General features: G+C 43.5%; 1 protein-coding gene across 2 annotated transcripts; it reads right to left on the bottom strand.

Moving 5' to 3' along the window:
• Positions 1-4687: 4687 nt before the first annotated feature.
• Positions 4688-21203, bottom strand: LOC135259461 (RE1-silencing transcription factor-like). 2 transcript variants are annotated; one of them, XM_064343888.1, is made up of 4 exons: positions 21063-21203; positions 10657-11643; positions 10300-10383; positions 4688-9742 (listed from the first exon to the last, which is right to left on the bottom strand). In XM_064343888.1, exons 1-4 carry the CDS (start codon positions 21079-21081, stop codon positions 6942-6944), a joined length of 3891 nt encoding a protein of 1296 aa, XP_064199958.1. In that variant the 5' UTR covers positions 21082-21203; the 3' UTR covers positions 4688-6941. The 2 variants fall into 2 exon arrangements, with proteins under 2 accessions (XP_064199958.1, XP_064199959.1); XM_064343889.1 differs by lacking the exon at positions 21063-21203 and adding an exon at positions 16249-16595.
• Positions 21204-21601: the final 398 nt, after the last annotated feature.

Below are 21601 nucleotides of genomic sequence, written 5' to 3'. Positions count from 1 at the left end.
ATGCAAAGTACTAAACATGACTAATTTACATACATGTAATATCAATATGTCCCAGACATTATGGTGCCCTGAAATGGGGGGCTATGTATTAAAAGTGCTGTAATTTCTACATGGTGAAACTGAATTGTGCAAGAATTTAACTGTCTGTCTTTTCTCCTGTGGAAAATTACAAAGATGACCTATTTCGAGTGTACATCTTGTGTATATCTTGATGTTTAGTTCCTTATCGTGGTTTCAGGGGTACCCGACATATAGTCCAGGCATGTTGCCAAATATGTAGCCTCCCATGAGCCAAATCAATAAAAAATAAAATGTAAACCTTAGTCCCAATCGGAGCTCACTGTATATGCCATGTTTTGTGTAATACTTAATGAGTATCAAAAAAGATACTCATCGACATTAACATTTCCAGTTCCTAGGGAAATTGGTTCACTTATGTCCTGTCAAATAGAAATAATAATAATAAGAAGAAGAATAATAATAAATGGTTAATTTATATAATGATTTAATAATCAATATAATTTGTATTTATTTACCATGTTTTAAGCCTTTCCAAGGGTCTACACTGAAATTGTCTAGGAGCCCAGATGGTCAGATGTTGAGCCCTTTTAAGTGTCTCTAGCCTGACCCCCTGGGAGCAGTACTGTAGCAGGGACAGGCATGCCAGGGTACCTTTCATAGTGAAGGGAAGGAGCCCTTTAAAACTGACTGAATTATGCCATAGTTTCTGACAGGAAGTGTTGTATGTCTTAGCCAGGCTCAGAATGTACACACACATGTATGGGTTTTTTCAGGGAAACAATCATGCATTATACATGGATATTGCCTACTTGGTTTCACTCATGTAATAATTTGTGATCATCCTTTGACAGAATGCATAGAAGCCTTCTCAGCACCCATTTGTATCGCAATTACCTGGTGATCTCTTGGCATGCTTACCTATTTAATCTAAATGAAATCCACTAAAATATGTTGACTCAAGCTTGCAATATGTCTTTTTGCTTGTTGTTAATACCTTAATACTCCTGTGCACTTTAACAGTTTCCGTAGTTCTGTTTAAAGTGGATTTGCGGATCAGTAATATTGCCTTGGATCCTGTTTGATCGTGTCAAATTCTTATGGTTGAGGTTACTCTGTAAATTGTAAAATTGTTTACATTGGCATGGTGTGACATTACTGTCAGAGGAAAGAATCAACAATACAATTAACCTGAACTTTTATTGATACATACATGAAGACAGTAAAACTACTTTCTATCCCTTTCCTTCTTGAATTGCACATAATACTTGTATTGAGCAAATTATTTTTATATATTTTTATTGTAATATATTAATGTCTGCTCATCAATAAAAGATCAGCCTCTTTCTTCAACAGTTAAATGCAGTATTTGTATGACCACGATTTTTTGCTGGACTGCAACAGCGGGGCCAGCCCTACAAACGTGAATGTCTGTGAATGAGTGATGAAGTTACACCATTGGTCGGTCGAGTTATGAAGTTACACCATTGGTCGGCCGGAGAGGTCCAGCCATATACTAGGTTTTGACCTGGTCTTGTTTAATGTTTTTTCTTTTTTGATTTTTTTTTTTTTTAAGTTGATAAAATCTCATCATGCATTTCAGATCTGTGTACAGTAAATGCAAAATGGAGACAGCAGTCAGTAGAGAAAGCACATGTATCAGAAGAGTCATTTAGACAGGTTTACATATGTTAAATGGAAAATTTCCCTTAAAAACACGGAACTCTACAAAACGGTTGTTCTGTTTTCTCAGTTTGGCATCACATTCAAATATATTATTGCAGTCTGCTAGTGTGTGTTTGTGTGTGTGAATGTTTTTATCAAACTCATGCATGGAAAGTATATTGGATTTTATTTTTTAAAAACTAAATCTGCCGGAAGATATTCAGTCTGCTATTGCGCACCATTTAAAGAGTTTTACACATGACAAATGTAACACAGTACTATGGGCTAATTGTTTCCCAATGACAGTGGTCAAATACAAGACACATTTTTAGAAATGTGTCATAAATACTTCTATTTTCAGGTCATTCAAACTGAATTCAGAAATGTCTTTAAAAAGAGGGAGCACTGTAATGCATTTGAAAATGCTTTTGATTCTTATTTTTCTATTTGAGTATTTGGAGTGTTTATAAATACCTGATATTTGATTTTCACCGATGCATTTGAAAAAGCATTCAGAAATGCCATAACTTGATATAGAATAACAGGCACAATGTAATTTTTACTAAAGGATCAGGATTCCAAACAATATTAAGTGATAGTACTGTGTACTATGTGAAAACTAGTGCATAGTATAAAAAATGTAAATACTGTTTTAAAGCTTTAAAGGCTTGGATATAATTGGTATGCATTTGAAAAGCTGTTCCTTTTACTATCCGAAAAGTACTTCTTTGAAAGGTATTTGGTTTTCTTTTAAAAAAAAAAGGATCTGAATGCTTTGAATATAAAGAATTACAATTACAGTGCTGTATTTGCCAATATAAAAAAAAACTGTTTTGACTTAGGTCTGGTTGCACAGCAGCAAAAGATTACTTTCTTGTGAATAATTAAACAGTTCATGGAGAAAAGCACAGTATGGTCTGTAAAACAGTGAGCGTCTCCTCCTCTGCTCTGTCCTATCTCGACAGGTGAGTCCAGAACTGGACTGTTACATCATTAAAAGACAAACATCACAGGTGAGTCCAAAAGGTGAGGCAGGACAGACAATCCCATAGTTTATTTTTACATCAAGCAACAGTTAGACATGTGTGGCTATGAACACGGTGTAACAAACCCTATACTAAACACAGAACTAATTCCCACAAATTCTGTTCAAAGCACATGACAGTAGCAAACACACCGTATAGGCTAGGTGTACCATGTGTCTTCACAATCTGCTCCATCAACATATGTATAAAAAAACTGTATAAAACAAGAAAATCTTTGGACTTTCTTTTCCCTCATAACAGAGAAATCAACAATCTGCTACTTCTAAAGAGCACAGATTCTAGATCTGTTTTGACAGCATAAACTGCAACTTCCCAGGTATAGTTCACCATCTTTCGGGTCCTATCGCACGCGCTCACGCTCCACCTCCCCGACAGAGCGGGCGAGACGAGCCAGTGGTGCGCCCCACCCGGGTCCCCCCCCGGCCCTGAGGGGCGAGCGGGGATCCCACCTCAGCTGGCGCATGCCGTATTGCTTATTTGAGTTACTGTTGCCTTTCTATCAGCTCGAACCAGTTCTGGCCATTCTCCTCCGACCTCTGCCATCAACAAGGCATTTTCGCCCAGAGAACTGCCGCTCACTCGATATTTTCTCTTTTTCGGACCATTATCTGTAAACCCTAGCAATGGTTGTGCGTGAAAATCCAAGTAGATCAGCAGTTTCTGAAATACTCATACCAGCCCGTCTGGCACCAACAACCATGCCGCGTTCAAAGCCTCTTAAATCACCCTTCTTCCCCATTCTACTTGGTTTGAACTTCAGCAGATCGTCTTGACCGTTGATTACATGCCTAATTGCTGGCAGGTGCGCTGAGTTGCTACCGCGCGATTGGCTGATTAGATTAGGGTTGGCCCGATGTAAACATTTTCAGACCAGTTTGATCTTAAGCCAAATACCGACCGGGACCTGGTATTACCGAATTTTACCACTAGGTGCCGCACGTGGCTCAGCCGCTCCCGAGTGGAACATTATGAGACTCCTTGTTGCCGCCCTCGACACTAATTTCCGCACGGCCTGTCAATCTTTTTTTTTTGCACTCAGAAACTAGTGGCTCCGTTTATAAACAAACATAATATTATGTTAATCACGTTGTCATATTGCTTATTACTAATGCAGTATAAGTTGGATTTAAGTGGCCGGTGAGTGTATTTGAACGGTTGGCGGTTAACGGATGCAGACACACAGGTGTACCTAATAGAGTGGCCGGTGAGTGTATATCAGGAGTCATTTGGACAGGTTTACATATCTGACGTGACCTTCAGCTCTTGAAATGTAAATTTCCCTTAAGAACACCTGTCGTTACCCACGGAATGCTACAAAACGGTTGTTCTGTTTTCTCAGTTTGGCATCACATTCAAAATACATTTTATTGTAGTCTGCTAGTGTGTGTGTGTGTGTGTGAGAGTGTATGTTTTTACCAAACCATACCATAGAAAGTGTATCTGATTTTATTTTTTAAAAATCTAAATCTGCGGGAAGATATTCAATCTTCTGTTGCACACCATTTAAAAAGTTTTACATATTAGTGATTGTACTATGTACTGTGTGAAAACTAGTGCATAGTATAAAAAAATGTAAATACTGTTTTAAAGCTTTAAAGGCTCGGATATGTCATTGGTATGCATTTGTTCCTTTTACTATCTGAAAAGTACTTTTAAAAAATTTTTTTTTAGTTTTCTTGAAAAAAGGATCTGAAATTTTTGAATATAAATAATTACAATTACAGTGCTGTATTTGCAAATATATATATTTAAAAAAAACTATGTTTTGACTTAGGTCTGGTTGCGCAGCAGCAAAAGATTACTTTCTTGTGAATAATTAAACAGTTCATGAAGAAAAGCACAGTATGGTCTGTAAAACAGTGAGCGTCTCTCCTCTGCTCTGTCCTATCTCGACAGGTGAGTCCAGAACTGGACTGTTACATCATTAGAAGACAAACATCACAGGTGAGTCCAAAAGGTGAGGCAGGATAGGCAATCTCATAGTTTATTTTTACATCAAGCAACAGTTAGACATGTGTGGCTGTGAACACGGTGTAACAAACCCTATACTAAGCACAGAACTAATTCCCACAGATTCTGTTCAAAGCACACGACAGTAGCAAACACACCGTATAGGCTAAACACTTTTTTTGTTCAAATGTGAGAAATGCAAAAATGGCAAAAAAACATAATGATTGTCAAAAGGCAAATAAAAAAAGGTGTACCATGTGTCTTGACAATCTGCTCCGTCAACATATGTATAAAAAAACAATGTATAAAACAAGAAAATCTTTGGACTATTTTTCCCCCATAACAGAAAAATCAACAATCTGCTACTTCTAAAGAGTGCAGTTGCTAGGAGATCTGTTTTGACAGCATGAAACTGCAGGTAAACCCAGAATACAGATACTAAAAGACAAAACGTAATGAGAAAAAAGAGGGGGGGGGGGTTATTCCACTTAGTCTTCATAGTTCTGCTCAAAATGTGTGATTCTTTATGGAATTGGGGGAGGGGGGTGAATGCATCCTGGTTAAATACAATGGTAACACATGTACTAAAAAAAAATAAAAATAAGAATCCAAACGAGTGGGGGGGGGGGGGGGGGGGGGGGGACGACAATGCTACACACTGGAGGTTTTTGGAGGTGTCTCTCTCCCCCAACCGCCCCCCCCCCCCCCCCCTCCCTGAAGCTGTCCCGACTCCACATACTGCCCCCGCCTGTCTGGAAGCAGTATCAGAAGCCGGCTCTCTAGCGGAGCACGCTAACAAATGAAAAAAAGCCCCAAGAATTCTTCTCTCGGTTACTGGCAAAGGACCACCTGGGTCCCTCCAATTTAGCCTCCCCGCGGGAGCGCAGGGTCTGTCTTTGGTTCCTCATTTAGAAGTGTTATGCTTTTCTTTCATAATAGAGTCGCTATTGTTACTCTCAGACAGGGCAGTGAATGAGGAGGGGGACCGAGAGAAAAAGAGAGAGAGAGAGAAAACTAAAAACAACCCATGAACTGTAGAGAAAGGAGTCATTTCTGTTTGGGGCCATTCCACAGTAAAAAAAAAATCAAACCGATTCCTTAACACAAATGACACGGTGTCATGATTCTGTACCACTGAGCAGCTGCTTTCAATCCAAGAGAGATTCAATGGGATTTTACCAGTTCAGCTCTTGTTGATTTCACAGCGTAAATCATGGCTCTCAATTTCCAGCCCTGGACAGCTGCAGTGTTAGCAGGTTTTTTTGTTTTCTTTTAATGCCTTAATTGGCCTTGAAGCGAGGTTTGTGGACTCTAGTCAGTAAATCAATTAAATGAAGCACTTAACCGCTGAAGCACACCAAAAGTCAGCAGACACTAGGCCCCCACCCAAGATCATAGTTTGAGACCCCTTGTAGATAAATACCCCTCTCCCCATGCATGCCCACACCCTCTTGAGTTTTCATTCTTGAGTCAAGAATGAACTGGCGCTCAATTCAGCGCTGAAGAGCAATTGAGCCCTGGGGGGAACTCCGGTCATGTGGTCTCATTCATTTCTAACGCGGTGGACCAGGGATTCCCCAATGTTGTCATGCCTAAAATATTCTGAGAGAGATCCCTGAATGTGGAGCTGAAGAGAAAGCTCAGGAAGCTGCCACTGTGCCAGCGAAGAGCAGAAGACTGAAGATGAAATTCTTTCTTTTTTCTTTTCGTCAAACCTAATCAGTCCCAGTTAATCCGTACCGAAACGAGAACCGCCAAGTGCACACACAACCCTTGCTCTCGGCGGTGCTTTTCCGGAACCATAATAAAGCTTTACAGTACACACACACACAAAAGATACCTCCCATGTTTCACTGCAGGGTGGTGGTTTTAAAGTATACATTTACAACATGACAATGGCCAGACGCAATCTTTCTTCTAAAAGGAGACTAAGAGAAAATGAACACATAATCTTTCAGAACAGTGGAATACAAACACAAGATTTTATATATTTATATATATAATATATATAGAAAAAGTCAATAGTAAAGCAAAAATTCACCAGTGATGTCTGATATCTGAGATACGGAGGTACAGTAAGAACTACAGAGATGAGAACTGAGCACCAGGCACCAAAACCAGTTTGAGGTGAGCTACCTGTGTCTAATCCATCGGTTAAGTGCTGAGTCACTGAACACCTGCCGACACTGCGGTGATGGGACCAGGGTTGGGGGCCCCTAGTGAAGGGCCACCTGCCATTTTGGGTTCATTTTGGGTTCACTTTCACTGGTCCCCCTTGGCAGCGCTCTCCAGGTAGTACACGTTCACCAGGTGACGGTTGAGATGCAGTCGGTACTCCACCTCCACATTAAAGGTGCGGTCACAGAAAATGCACCTGTGGCTCTGAGGTGTGATGATGGCGGCGGTGCTGGGAGGTCCCTCTGTGGGTGTGGTCACAGGCGTGGCCGCCGGCGTGGTTGCGGCTGTGCCAGGCCCGGCGGGCTTCTCCGCGGCCGTCGCCACGGCGACGCCGTGGAGGCCCGAGTCGTCGCTGCCCTCGGAGACGCTGTCGCTGATGTCGCTGCCGTCGTGGCTGTGGATGCCCTCGTCCTCCTCCGCGTCGGTGGCCTTGCCCTGCCTCGTGACCGAGAGCTCCGGCCGCTGGGGAGCGGCGGTCACCTTCCCTTCTGCCGCTTCAGGGCCCCGTCCTGGGTCCGCCCCCTCATTTACCCTGCCACGCCCGGCCTCCCCTCGCTCCCCAGTCCTCTTTCCTCCTCCCGCAGGCTTCTGGCAAGTGGAGGTACCCGCCTCCTCAACCCCATTCATGAGGATGTCCTCCTCACCACTGGGGCACTGTTTCGGGCTGGTCCCTCGAACTGACCCCTGGCGCGCCAGACCAAGCCCCTCTCTGGCTTCTGTGGAGCCTGGTTTAGCTTCCGTGGGGCCCGGTTTGGTCCCCGCAGGGCCCGGATTGGCCCTGGTCTTTTTGGTTCTCTTGATCACGCTGACTCCCGGGGACGGGTCGATGCTCTCGCTCAGCCCGCCGCTGCGTTCGGGCCCCTGGCCACGCTTCAGCGCCTCGCCCCTTCCCCGGAGCACGCTGGACCTCTGCGGCCGCCTCTCCTCGGCCGCCAGCTTTCTGCTGGGCTGCGCGGGGGCCTCGTTCTGGGGTGGGGGAGGCTGGCACGCGGACGCTTTCCGCTTCCTGGAGGTGACCTTGGCTTCCTCGCCCTGCGTCTCTTCTGCGGGTTCCTGGATCTTTCCTCTGCTCGTTCTCCCCACGGCTCTGACTGCTCTTGTTCGCCTACCACCCTTGACTGGCTCTGTGTCTTCACCCTTCCTCTCCTTCTCTCCTCTCGCCTTCTCAAGTCTCTCTCTTTCAGCTCTCTCCTTCTCCATCTTTTCCTTCTCTACTCTCGCTCTTTCTGCTCTCTCCTTCTCCATCTTCTCCTTCTCTACTCTCGCTCTTTCTGCTCCCTCCTTCTCCATCTTCTCCTTCTCTACTCTCGCTCTTTCTGCTCCCTCCTTCTCCATCTTCTCCTTCTCTACTCTCTCTCGTTCTGCTCTCTCCTTCTCCATCTTCTCCTTCGCTACCCTCTCCCTTTCTGCTCTCTCCTTCTCCATCCTCTCCTTCAGCACTCTCTCTCTTTCTACTCTCTCCTTCTCCATTCTCTCCTTCTCTACTCTCTCTCCTTCTGCTCTCTCCTTCTCCATCCTCTCATTCTCTACTCTCTCTCTTTCTGCTCTCTCCTTCTCAATCTTTTCCTTCTCTACTCTCTCTCTTTCAGCTCTCTCCTTTTCTACTCTCTCCTGTTTTGCTCTCTCCTTCTCCGCTTGCTCCTTTTCCAACCTTTCCTTCTCTGCCCTTTCTTTCTCCAATCTCTCCTTCTCTGCTCTCTCTCTCTCCATCACCACTCTCTCTTCTTCTGCTTTCTCAGCCTCCCCTCTGTCCTGCTCCCACTCTTCCTTCTCTTCCATGGCATTGGCCATTTTCTTGACCTTGCTTTCTTTCCTGGGCTGGGTCTCTGCTGTGACACCCGCAGTTTTGGAGGCCTTCCCCGTCCTGCAGGTGTCCCTGTTCTTCTTCTGCTCCGCCCCCTTCCTCTGCTCACCCCGCTTTCCCGCCACCTTCCCACCACCCCTCTCTTTCCTCTCACCCGGCTTCTCTCCTCTCTTCTCCTCTGTCACACCATTCTGGGCCTTCCTCATGGACTCCCTCTTGGGGGTCTCCCTCTCCTCCCTCCTCTTGAAAGTCTCAGTCACCTCCCTTCTCTTTGGGGTCTCCCTCTCCTCCCTTCTCTTTGGGGTCTCCCTCTCCTCCCTCCTCTTGGAGGTCTCCCTCTCATCCTTCCTCTTGGGGGTCTCCCTCTCATCCTTCCTCTTGGGGGTCTCTCTCTCCTCCCTCCTCTTAGAGGTCTCCTTCTCCTCCCTTCTCTTGGAGGTCTCCTTCTCCTCCCTTCTCTTGGAGGTCTCCTTCTCCTCCCTTCTCTTGGAGGTCTCCTTCTCCTCCCTCCTCTTGGGAGTTTTGTCTCGCTGTTCCTTCTTGGTGGCAGTCGAAGGAGGATTGGCTTTAGATGATTTTTTGGTTGATAGGTTTATGGGGTCCGCTATAGGCTGCCTGTCCGCTGCCACCGCTTCTTCTCTTCCTTCTCCTCCACCCATCGCTCCCTCTCTCCTGCCAACCTTCCTCTCGATCCTCCCCTCCTTGATCCCTGTCAGGACGTACCGGGCCTCCTTGCCCACGCTGTAATAGGTGGGGGCACCGGACCCTGGCTTCTTGATGCGGAGTTTGACCTTCGACACATCCAGGGTGATCTCGGAGCAGTCCGGGTGGCGGGACTTGACGTGGTACTGCAGGTTGCACTTCTTGGAGGCGGCGTAGGTGCAGACGGGACAGAGGAACTGCCTGGGGTTGACATGAAGCTCCACGTGCTTCTTGTAGTTGCTGCGGTCGGCCGTCTTGTACTGGCAGTGCGGGCAGCTCAGGGGCTTGGGCCCATTGTGGACCTGTCGAGCGTGGCGTGTCACCTCGTGCTGGTTGGCCGCCAGGTAACTGCAGCTGTCACACTTGAAGGGTCTCTCGCCTACAGTCAAGACAAGTCCAGATATTGATCATCAATATCACAACACACAAACACACACACACACACGCACACACATTTCAATTCAACCAGAGATATAATGGAAAGGATTGACAAGGCATAGCGAACCGTTTAACAATGTCAGAATGTCAATAAACACATCACCATTCAAGTCGCATACAATACATACCAGTCTACCAGATATGTCAAACCAACTGCTCCATCGATTGCATTGAACGCAACAAGAAAAATCTTTGGTTAATAAGGTGATGGGAAATACAGAATACAGAGAGCAGTCCATGCTCAAAACACAACACCCACACCTACGAGAGACTCGCCTTCTACCTCGTTCCTCTGTTACTGTATAACCTTTCATGAAGCTTATCCATCGTTCAAACCTCATTACATCACACACATTCAGAACAAAACAGAAAAACGAGCATCTGCCTGTTCTTTTCTTTCCGCGAACTTTACGTAAAATGTTATGCAAGGTCCCACTTGCCCCCTTTGCAACCATTCAACAATTCCCCCGAGCAGAGAGTCCCAAAGCAGAATCTTACCTGAGTGTGTTCTCATGTGTCTGGTCAGGTGGGTCTTCTGTGAGCTTGAGTACTTGCAGTAAGAACATCGAAATGGCCGCTCGCCTGAGGGAAGAAACACCTCACTGGAATGAAATTGCATAATTGCTGTCATGTGTAAAATTCCCTTCAGATACGGGTTTTGGAAATTCAGGTTGGACTTTGTATGGTTTGACCACAGGTCACTTCAACGGTGTTATTACCATCATTAATGACCGCTCTCCTTTCGTTTTCTAATGTGAGTCACATCCCTGTTTTGGTGGGCGTGGTTTGTATCTGTGTGGGTATGGTCATTCCTTGATTGGGTGTGGCATGTACCTATGTGGGTTTGGGGATTACCTGTGTGGGTGCGGATGTGCTGCACGTAGTTGTTCTTGCGGTCAGAGAAGTAGCAGCACTGTCCACAGGTGTAGAGCTTGCTGGGGAAGTGGTTCCTCAGGTGCTTCTTCCAGTGGTACTGGCTGATGGTGGTGTAGGTGCAGATGGTGCACTTGTACACACGCTGGCTGTCCCCTTCCTTGTTGTGGTGCTTGAGGTGGGCCATGTAGTGGTCGTAGCGGTTGGTGTTGTAGCCACAGCGCTCACAGCGGATCACGCCCTTGGTATAGACCGCCCCTTCCCCACCTCCTTCCGGAGCTGACTCCGCCCCCCTATCTGGCTCCTCCTCTTCTTCCTGGGCCTGTTCCACCGCGATTAGCTTCTTAGCGCTGTGGACACGGATGTGGTGGATAAACTCCTCCTCACACTCAGCCTCGTACTGGCAAGGCTTACAATGGAAAGGCTTCTTCTTACTTCTGCAGTTTTCCATTAGGAGGCGCTGGGTCCTCTTGCGCTTGTGCCCAATCCCTGTTGGACTGGGCGGAGCCTCCTCTCCCCGCCCCTCCCCTTCTGTTTCTTGCGCCTCCTCCTCCTCCTCCTCCTCCTCCTGCCCCTTGTATGAGTGGCAGCTGACAACCTGCGGGGTTTCAGGGTAGACACCGAACGAGGTGTCGGCATGGTGACTGTCGGTGATGTCACTGTTGCCGCCGTCGCCATAGGTACTGTGCGCCAGCCCCTCATCCTCGCTGTCGGAGTAGCAGCTGCTGCCCACGGTCTTCAGCTCCACCATCTGCTTTTCCTCCGACGAGTGGTCGCAGCCACCTCCGCTGCCTCCGCCCTCTGACGTCAGCGCCACGTTGGCCAGCATGACCAGCTGAGGCGCGGCCAGCTCGGACCTGGGGAGCTCCGTCTCCCCATGCTCCTCCCCACCCATGGGCACACCCACCAGCGGGGTGAGCATGACCACTCCCACAGGGTACACCGTCTGGGCAGCCATGTTTGGATGAACTGGGGGAACAACAGACAACACCAGGTCATTTCAGATTTCACCCTGCATGCTGGGTATGCACAAAAAAAGGTGCAACATTCATTTATCCTAACCCAGTGAGTCCGTTGTACTTACACTAACCAAAAGTGTCTGGACACCCCTTAGTTTCGGGCTGTTTTTCATAGTTTGTGCTCAGTCTCTTAGTTCCAGTGAAGGCAAAGCTTACTGCCACAGCATACAATCACATTCTAGATTATTCTGTGCTTCTCCTTTCCTGTTTCAGCATGAGAATGCCCCCAGGCACACAGCGAGGTCCATATAGAAATTGTCAAGAACGGTGTGGAAGAACTTGACAGGCCTTCAGAGAGCACTGACCTCAACCCTATCCAACACCTTTTGGATCAATTGTAAGGCAACTGCAAACCAGGCCTAATCGCCCAAACAGTGCCCAACTTTCACTAATGCTCTTCTGACTGAAAGGAAGCAAATCCCTGCAGCAACGCTCCAACATCTAGTGTAAAACCTTCCCAGAAGAGTGGAGGTTGTTATAGCAGCAAAGGGTGAACCAACTCCATATTAATGTGATCAATTTTGGATGAGATGTTGGATGTCAGGTGTCCACATACTTTTGGCCATGTAGTGTAGATTTGTTGACTGCCAAACTGTCTTTGCTGGGCCATCTGTACCTTGACAATGGCTCTGATTTGATCATAACTATAAATCTCTAGCGGTTGTTTGCATATCATGCTAAATGCACTTTTTGTAAGTTGCTCTATTAAAAGGCATCTGCTTTAACTTTAAACTGAGAGACAATTTGACAAATTCGGGGAGGTTCCAACACCAGTCTCACACTTTTCCAAACTCATTGCGCAGCTGAGAGAATCTGAGAGATTTATACTCGATTCAAGAGAAAGTTTTTGCATTTATTATAGAATTTCTTTCTCCAACCCTGGTCCTTGTGAGCCAAAGAGTATGCCAGTTTTCATTGATTTTACTCAACTATTAAGTGAATTCATCCACCCGGTTTCTTTATTCTAAACTGGTTGCTGATTTTAACATGAAAACCAGGAGATCTCCAGGACCAAGGGTGGGAACTCTAGCTCTGATTTGGACAGCTGTCTCTACCCTGCCTGTCTGCTTTGACAATCAGACAGATTTCAAACAGCTGTAACAACTAACAACACATATGTACATTTAAAAAAACCATTGTGCTGTATGAACAGTCGGCTTGTAGGGGTTAAGGGCAGTTGATCTTTGATTGTTCTGAAGGGTCAGTAACACCTTAGGGAATTCAAGCAGGCTTTTGAACCACCCTAAACCCCCATGGTGACACATCAGGGTCCATCAGCTCATGAATAAGAATGTGGTGTTACGTCGTCCTAAACAGGTCACCAGTGTTTACCAACAAATGCAGGCTGTGGGTGTGAGACATTATCCATCTTTAAAACAAAGGCCTGCTGACTGCCCAATTGGCTATTATGACTACTCTCGTAGGGTGGAATTTGCCTCACAGCCAATCAGAATAGCTTGCAGCTGGAGAGGGGTGGGGGCTCAAAGATGCATGGAAATCTACACGGATACATGGAAAACTGTTACTCCATGGTTCTTTGTTCATACAGGCTACCCATGGTATTCCAAAGGGGCTACTGGGGGAATGAAATCTTTCTACAAACTGTACATTGTGAACTTATGAATGGAACTGTGGAGAGAGGTTTGGTGATGGAGAAATAAGACCACCCCCCTCCCCCCGGGCCCAAGTCAACTGAATTGAATGTGCTTTATATAGTAGAGCTCAGCACACACCAACTGAAATAGGCTTGTTATCATTGTATTAATAATGAAAAAACAATATAACAATGAGCTAAAAAATTATTTCAAAAGGATAGGAAGTTTAATAATTCACACATTTAAAATGGATTAAAATCGTGAACTGGAATTCTGACTTTGCTACCACACAGTGACCTTACACCGAATTGGCAACCACAGAATGGTGTAGCCTATATAAATATATTTAGAATTCAACCAGGATGGTTAGGCCAATACGCCATAGTCTTCCAACCATGACTTAACTGAGAAGGATATCAGTTTATTTCATGTTGATGTGAAACCTCAAACTAAATTGAGATTCAGTTCTCATTTTCTTTTTTAATTGGTTTAAATGATTACAGGGGCGTTCAAAGGGCCCTAGGCCTGAAGCCACACTTGAACACACAGTAAGGCCCATGTTATAAATTAGCCTCTGTGATCAAACGGGCCTCTTAACTGGAGCTAAATGTTAAAAGGCCGCAGGCTCTGCCACTTTGTCCTGTCTGTAACGGCTGTTAACCTGCATCTGTTGTCTGCAGCGATCGGACAAAGTTTGACCTAACCTTGTTTATTTACGCAGGACTGCAGGGTGACTGGGCTCTGATTCAGGAAATGGGCTTCCTAGTGCCCTAGCTTGTCTTCTGCTGTCAAGAATGGTAATTAGTGCCAAAGAAATGCTAGTCCTCACTCACTGAGGGCAGCCAGGGGTGTGTGTAAAAGGACTTAAGCACACTTCATTATGGCAACAGTGTCATGTCTACAACTCACTGGATAAGGGGCAGAAGAGGGGGGTAAAATAAGTGGATCTGAATACTGCTGTGAGCTAATGAAAACTAAAAAAAAAAATGCAACCACGCTGTATCCAGGTCTCAGAGCACAGTTTGTCAGTTTCTGTCGCAATTATGTAGCCCCCACCCCACCCCATCCCCCACAAGTGTTCAACAGCTGACATAATCGTTGCCACTGACACTGAAAAACAGATCTTTAACTGGAACCTTGTTTGAGAGCAGAAAAAGTAGCCATGTATGGAGAGGGGCCACGTCACTGAAGCTCTGTAAGATTGTGGATTAAGACCTAGCTCTCCAAGCAATCAACAATGGACCATTTTCACTTGGATTAACATTAGCTAGAACAAATAATTAATAAATAAAAATGTAAAAAGCCACACAGGGAATCGAGACCAAGGATATATCCCACTCAACATAAACTTTCTCAGATCTCCAAACAGCTGCATTCTTCTTCCTGTGTCGAATGCTTCTTGCTTGCTGTGGTTTGTTTTAAGACAGGAAGACATACGCACACAGTAGATTCAGTAATGAATGTGAACAGACCCCCTCAACGACTAATTCGAACAGAAAAAAGCAAAGAGCCATAACATTTGGCAACTTATTCAGACATTTCCCCATTTACCCTGAATTTATCCAACGCTCCTTATTGGTATCTGAGTTTGGAACTGAGCCGTTTTAAAAGAAGCCACTAAATACAATGTCAAAGCCTGTTAATCAACAAGATTTACAAGTTTGGCACTTGTGAAAGGGTACAACCTCAATATAATTTAGAGTATGTCATATAGTTAGAAGTTACAGCTCTAGTTAAAGATAAACCGCCACTAGCACATAGCCTACCAGCACTGTAACATACAGCGAAACTGGCGCATTCCAAAGCAACAAACACAAACTTAAAAGGTTTCCGTTTAAACTGTAACAATTTCCGTATTAGCGAGTCAACAAATATAAACCTGGGCCTTGGCGTCTGCGTGGTTGTAAACTTGTGTTCGGCCATTTTACAAGCGCTCCACCAGCTTGTGGTACTGTACTTAGCTGACTGGCTACACAAACAGCAGTGTGTGTGTACATTAACGTTACCCCAATAAAGAGAAGCGACGGAGCTCAACTATCAAGAGCCAGGAAGCACATTTACCTAAGCATTACCTAACAACACCCCACTTTAGAACACAAAATATGCCTTTTTATATCCTCAGCCTTTACATATTCCAAACAAGTAGCAAATTAACGTTGTCTAGTTTTATAACAGTTAGCATTACACATACCACAAGATAAATAACACCAGGGAATTTCGGAGTGCAAAATAATAGCAATCGAATGTTATATTTCGATTAAAGTTGCGTGTTTTACCAACTTTGAAACTAGAGGGAGCACAAACTAATTCTAACCTGCTAGTTCCTGTTAGCGGCATTAAAATTACTCTGATCAAGCGTTTCCTGCATGTAAGCTTTCTAGCTCGCCAACAAATTATGACAACAAAGTGTAAAGTTCTACAAACTAGCGAGTTATCCTGGCCTAGCCGCATAATGACGGAATAGACCCAATAGTTAACAAACAAATGAAACACAGTGCAATGAAATACAACTTTCGCAAATTGACTAGAAAGATAACGTTAGTTATTAAACTCAAAACAAAACACGAGTTTCAGAAATGTGTTTCAACCTAACCTTACTTCATGGAAGTAACTTACACTGGTTCAAACACTATTTATCAATGGTTGATATGCACAGATTAGTTGTTTTCTCTCGTAATTTCGGTAGGTAGGCTAGTTTAGGCTATATTTGTTATTATGGGGAGAGTTTCTGTTAAATAACTAACTAAATGTGTGTTAGCCGTGGTCCTGATCTTCGTGCTGAAATCCGAGCTTTGCGCCCTGTCGAATCAGCCCTGGACAGCGCCTCTCCCTTTTCAGAAAGAAACTCCCTCCATATTTGATAGCTGCAGTTCTTCAAACTTTGCAGTTTCACAGTTTCCTTTTTAATAATAAAAAAACCCAAACGACCGATGTGTCTGCCCCCCTCGCTTTCGACTTACCGATGAATTATATCCTGTCTTGAGGCACTTTTAAAAAGGATTTCAGAACTTAATAGATGGACAGTTGTGTTCCGGGTGTTGTAAGTCCCGCACGCATTCCAGCACAGCGCTCTGTTCGCAGGGACGGCTGACGTCAGCGCCTGCTCGTGTTCCTGCCCGGGGATCGTGCTGAACTAGGTCTAATTCCTGCGTGTAGCCTGATTTGCGGCGTCTTGAAGTGTTCGTCCAAACGCGCTGCCGTAACTCAATTTAACAAAGTCATTCAATTATTTTTTTTCCACCACTGTCGGCCTATACAACATTTCAGCAAATGGGTATGCAAATAATAACGATCACAACAACGCCCCTGAGTCGTAAGGAAATTGTGACGTTGAGCTGTCTGCACCAAGTTGACTTCATCAAGAGCCCCGTTGTAGCTACAATAGTTGAAGACGTCAACAAGTGTACAACGGGGCTCTTGAGTATTTCACATTTAACTGGTATCACGGGAACTTAGTGGAGATCTACGAACACATATCAACTTTGTAAAAGCAGAAAAGTAGGCTAAATAGAACATACCGCAGCTGATTTTAAACAGTTACAGTCGTCTGTTCAGGTTTATCTATTTCAAACAAAACACTAAATAAATAACTCAAAGAGAAGCACATTTGCCTTATAATTTAAATTCACATGAGATCTGGTCGATCTTAGCATAATTATTGGGTTTAGAAAACAATAAACAGTTGCAATCTTTGGCTTTTATTATTAAAAATAAACACGAGCCAATTGATACAGTTGAAGATGGTATATTGGCGAGGATTTAGTCAATGAATGAACAACAACCGAAAGTTGTCATGTTATAGCCTACAGTTCATGCAATACACAGTTTCGCCAACGGCAGTCTTCAACCAGGATCATAAACGTTTCCAATACATTTAATCGATCACAATCTGACAGTATATTAGCATATGCATATACTTATAATATATTTTAGTAAACGGCGTGTGTGCAACCAGGCAGTGCTGGTAAAGACGTCAACACAAGACATGCTTATGAGTTTACTGGACTTCAGTTAAATCTACTACTATATGCAACGCAAAAATCACGTTGAGAGAGTAAATTTATTTATTTATTTATGTCTGTGTCTGTCCAGTCCCGTGCTCACGTGGTCAGGGACATCTTAACGGTACTGCACGCCGTGACAGTGTGTTAAATGAGTGGCGCTGATCGGTGTTGGACAGCTCCTCAACTGCTAATCGTCCATTTCCTGTGCTTGTCATCAGGCGGAGGGTTGTGCGGCTTGTGCCACTGAGGATGCACCCCGCTGACTTAAAAAAAAAGAAAGAAAAAAAGCATGCTGACATTTCCTAGAACCGTTTAATAGGCAATCAACATGGTTATTTTAACCATAATGTGTACATTAATAAAATAGTTGTCTAGTAGGCGCACCCATTCTAATCCGGCGATTTCCTCTATAAACAAGATCTTATCAGCATTAAAAATTCCCCATGGCTCAGTGACCACATATGTCATTTAAAGAGAGAACGGAGAAGAGCTGAAATGAAATTGGGCGTCTCTAAATTGCAAGTCCATTATCGATGAATGATTTGATTAAATTTAACAAAGAATTTAAAGTAGCAAGAGCTATCTATTTTTCTAATCCTATATTTGCGAACTGCAATAACCCCAGATTTTTATTAAAAACTATAGGTCATTTCATTAATAACTTTCCAAATTGCTCTTTTGAAAAATGTGAGAATTTCTTGTCTTTCTTTGTGGAAAACATCGAAAATATTTTAGCCAACACCATTCCATCTGCTTTTCAGTGTTTCCTATCAGAATGCTGATATGCTGCACTCTTTTGCAATGGATGATCTCACAGGGACTGTGTTGCAGATGGAAGATTTATCCAGTCCCCTAGATGTCATCCCTGCCAAACTCTTCAAAGATGTGTTAGCAACAAATGGTCTGAAGTCACTGTCCATGGGAAACAGCTCAGTCAGGAAGGGGTACGTTCCTAATTTACAATTGCCTCATGCCTCTCATTCACCCATTCACACACACTCACACACCAACGGTGAAAGGCTGCCATGCAAGGTACCAATCAGCTTGTTGGGAGTAATTAGGGGTTAGGTGTCTTGCTCAGGGACACTTTGGTGTCTTGCTCAGGGGTGGGGGATCGAACCGGCAACCCTCTGACTGCCAGACAACCGCTCTTACCTCCTGAGCTATGTCGCCCCCGTACTGAGTACTGAGACTGCACTCCTAAAGACAATTAATGATCTACTTCGGAATACTGTTTATGTACGTATTTGATGTAAGTGTGACATTTGGTATAATTGATCATTCATTCTATTTTTAATCCACAGACACAAAAACTGGGTTGGCATCTCTGGGACTGCATTTGAACTGGTTTCCTTCTTGTCAAATTGAAAAATTTCTGTTTCTATAGGTCATTGTGTCATCATCGGCAACAACAAATTGTAGTGTTCCTCAGGGATCTATCTTTACATTCTGTCCTCCACCTATATGTTACCACTTGGCGAAATAATTTCTAAACATAGCACATTTCTATCACTTTTATGCTGATGAAACCCAGTTATATCTGTCAGCCCAACCTAATGAATTTATACAAATTGACCATTTTGCATAACTGTTAAACTGATGTTCTTCAACTGATGTACAGTGCTTGTCTCAAAACTCCCTCCAGCTCAATGTTGATAACACTGAAGTTTTAAATTAACTTAAAATTGGGTTCTCTTGCCTGTGATGTGAAATCTGTTTCCAGAAATCTTGGTGAGATCTTCAATCAAAATCTCAATCTTGATGCAGATAAAAAAACAAGTTCAGATATGTTTCTACCAATTAAGAAATATATCCAAAATTAGATCAATCTTATCATTTGAAGATACTGAAAAATCATATATGTTTTCGTATCATCACTTTTGGATTACTGTAATTCCTTGTATACCTGCTTAAACCATGGAGCTATTAATAGCCCGGCTCCAAGTGGTATAAAATTCAGCGGAAAGCCTGCCAACAAGGACAAATGGGAGATCACATATTGACACAATTTTAGCTTCCTTGCACTGGTTACCAATTGTACTCAGAGTTGATAGAAATTTTCATTAATTACTTACAAAGCTTTGCATGGCTTGGCACCTCAGTATATATCTGTGCTTTTGAGATCTGTTCAGTTACAGCCCTTAGGTTCTGGAACAATCTCACTCTGGACATTAGAACAGCTGAGTCAGTGTCATTTTTAAGACCAAACTTTTGAAGACACATTTGTATGGATTAGCTTTTAATATATTTAATTCATTTATTTTCTGTTTCCTTTGCTACTATCTGTAGGTCATCATTGTAATTGCTTTTTTATTATCTGTATATTTCCTCAATTTTGTATCTTTTATTTGGATGTTTTACTGATTGTTTGTTAAAGAACCTTGTGCTTCTTTGCTGGAACGGTGCAATAAATAAATAAATAAATAAATAAATAAATAAATAGCAGATTTTTTGCAGATTCAAACACGCAGCTTTTTAATCTATGATGACAATACGGTGAAACGGAGCAGAATGAAGTTTATATTTGACACTACACTTAAATGTTACTCTACTACTAAACACCGTAATTATGTATATAGGTATAGGCTAATAATTATGTATGAGCCTATGCATGCATTGTAACGGCTATTATAGTTCAAGATATTACACGATTAATTTAAGATTAGTATAGATCAGATGACAAATTGCTCTGTTCTTCGGTTATCAGTCAAATCAGCTTATTACAGTTAACTCGCCTCGTTCGGTTTATTGGGTCTAAACTGCCAGCTGACTTTACTCCCATAGCCTACCACATGTAACTTGGTAAAACCACATTATGTCAGATATAGATATGCCTGCCTGTCATTGAGAATAGTCTACCCATTCACATCCGAGGACCTGACAGATCAAATAATGCTTCACTTCCTGTAATGAGATATATGGCGAACGATTGATTTGATCTGTGAAATCCATGGGGTGCCAATTGGTTAAAGTGTGGACACCTGGTCACTGGCACCTAACCACGTGTGGAAAATGGCGAGTTTAAAGAGAAAATAATTACCCTAACCAACCCTGTTCATGGAGATCTACCATCCTGTACATTTAAATCCTAATTTGGCACACCAGACTCTTAATTAAATGCTCCAAAAAAATCTGTTGAATGAGGTGTGCTTTGTTAGGGTTAGCGTGAAAATCTGCAGCACGATTGATCTCCAGGTTACCATTTGACTGTCACAAGAGGTTTGCATACACTGTGACTCCTCGACAAGGAGCCTATTCTTTTGTCTACCACTTGAGTGTGCTGTTGGCTGGCCTTGGTTTTACATATAGTGTAGCTGTTCGTTACATATAAAACAGAGACATTCATTCATTATATTATAATAATAGGGGGAAACATGCTATCATTTCCCACATTTTGACGTGTCACATTACATTTCAAGTTTATGGTTTGTGAGCTATACAAATACAAATGAGCCAACAGCATATAGACTATTACTTTTAAGACAATTATCCTGCTTACTCGACACTTTGAAATGACTAGCCCGTTACTTTTACTTCTTCAGTCCAGGTAACTGGGCTATACTTTTAGAATTTAACTGAGTGCACTTGTAGATAACTTTAAATTAGACGATGGCATAATCAGTCGGTAACGGTAACCCGTATTATAGCCGGCCCTAATATCATCGTATGTAGGCTATTAACATTGGATCAATTGTATTTTAAAACATAAAAGGGGATTTGCGCAGGCCGAATGTAAATGTGGCTCTTGATCGGATTGCACCGATACTCACGAACGCATTTTGTAGGCATTTGCAAAAGTCCATCGTCTGCACATAGGCTGTTATGCCATGGAGTGGGGCTAGCGTTGATATAATAGTCCACGACCTCTCCATGCTTCACTAACTGGAACAATCAAAGTTCCGCACACGCCTCCTCGTCCTTTCAAGTGTTTCACCGACACCCCATACCCGGAAGGTGCTGGACTGCGAGTCCTGCTGGAAACATGGAAACTTGCCGTTAGCTGGCAGTGTCGCCGCAAGAGGACAGAAGGGAACTTTAAAGTTGTAGCTGAAACAAGTTAGCGTCTGATTGAGGTTTATCGGCTGATCCTCAAGGTTAAGGCTAGTAGGGAAACGTTTCCATCATCCGCAGTTACTTAGTTTTTTAAATTATACTCATTCGTGGACAACTTTAAGAACGCGTGAGGATCATAAAAATCGCTAGCAAGCGTGATTGAACATTGGACAGTGATGTGCGGAGTTGGTAGATACAGCTAGCTGTGGAGCTAGCTCATAACTGCAACGTTTTTAATGTAGAATAGGCTATACAG

Source organism: Anguilla rostrata, chromosome 7 (genome assembly GCF_018555375.3).
Source record: "Anguilla rostrata isolate EN2019 chromosome 7, ASM1855537v3, whole genome shotgun sequence".
Taxonomy (NCBI): Eukaryota; Metazoa; Chordata; class Actinopteri; order Anguilliformes; family Anguillidae; genus Anguilla; species Anguilla rostrata.
Note: the sequence above shows the minus strand (reverse complement) of the source record. Positions and strands in the feature narration are given on the sequence as shown.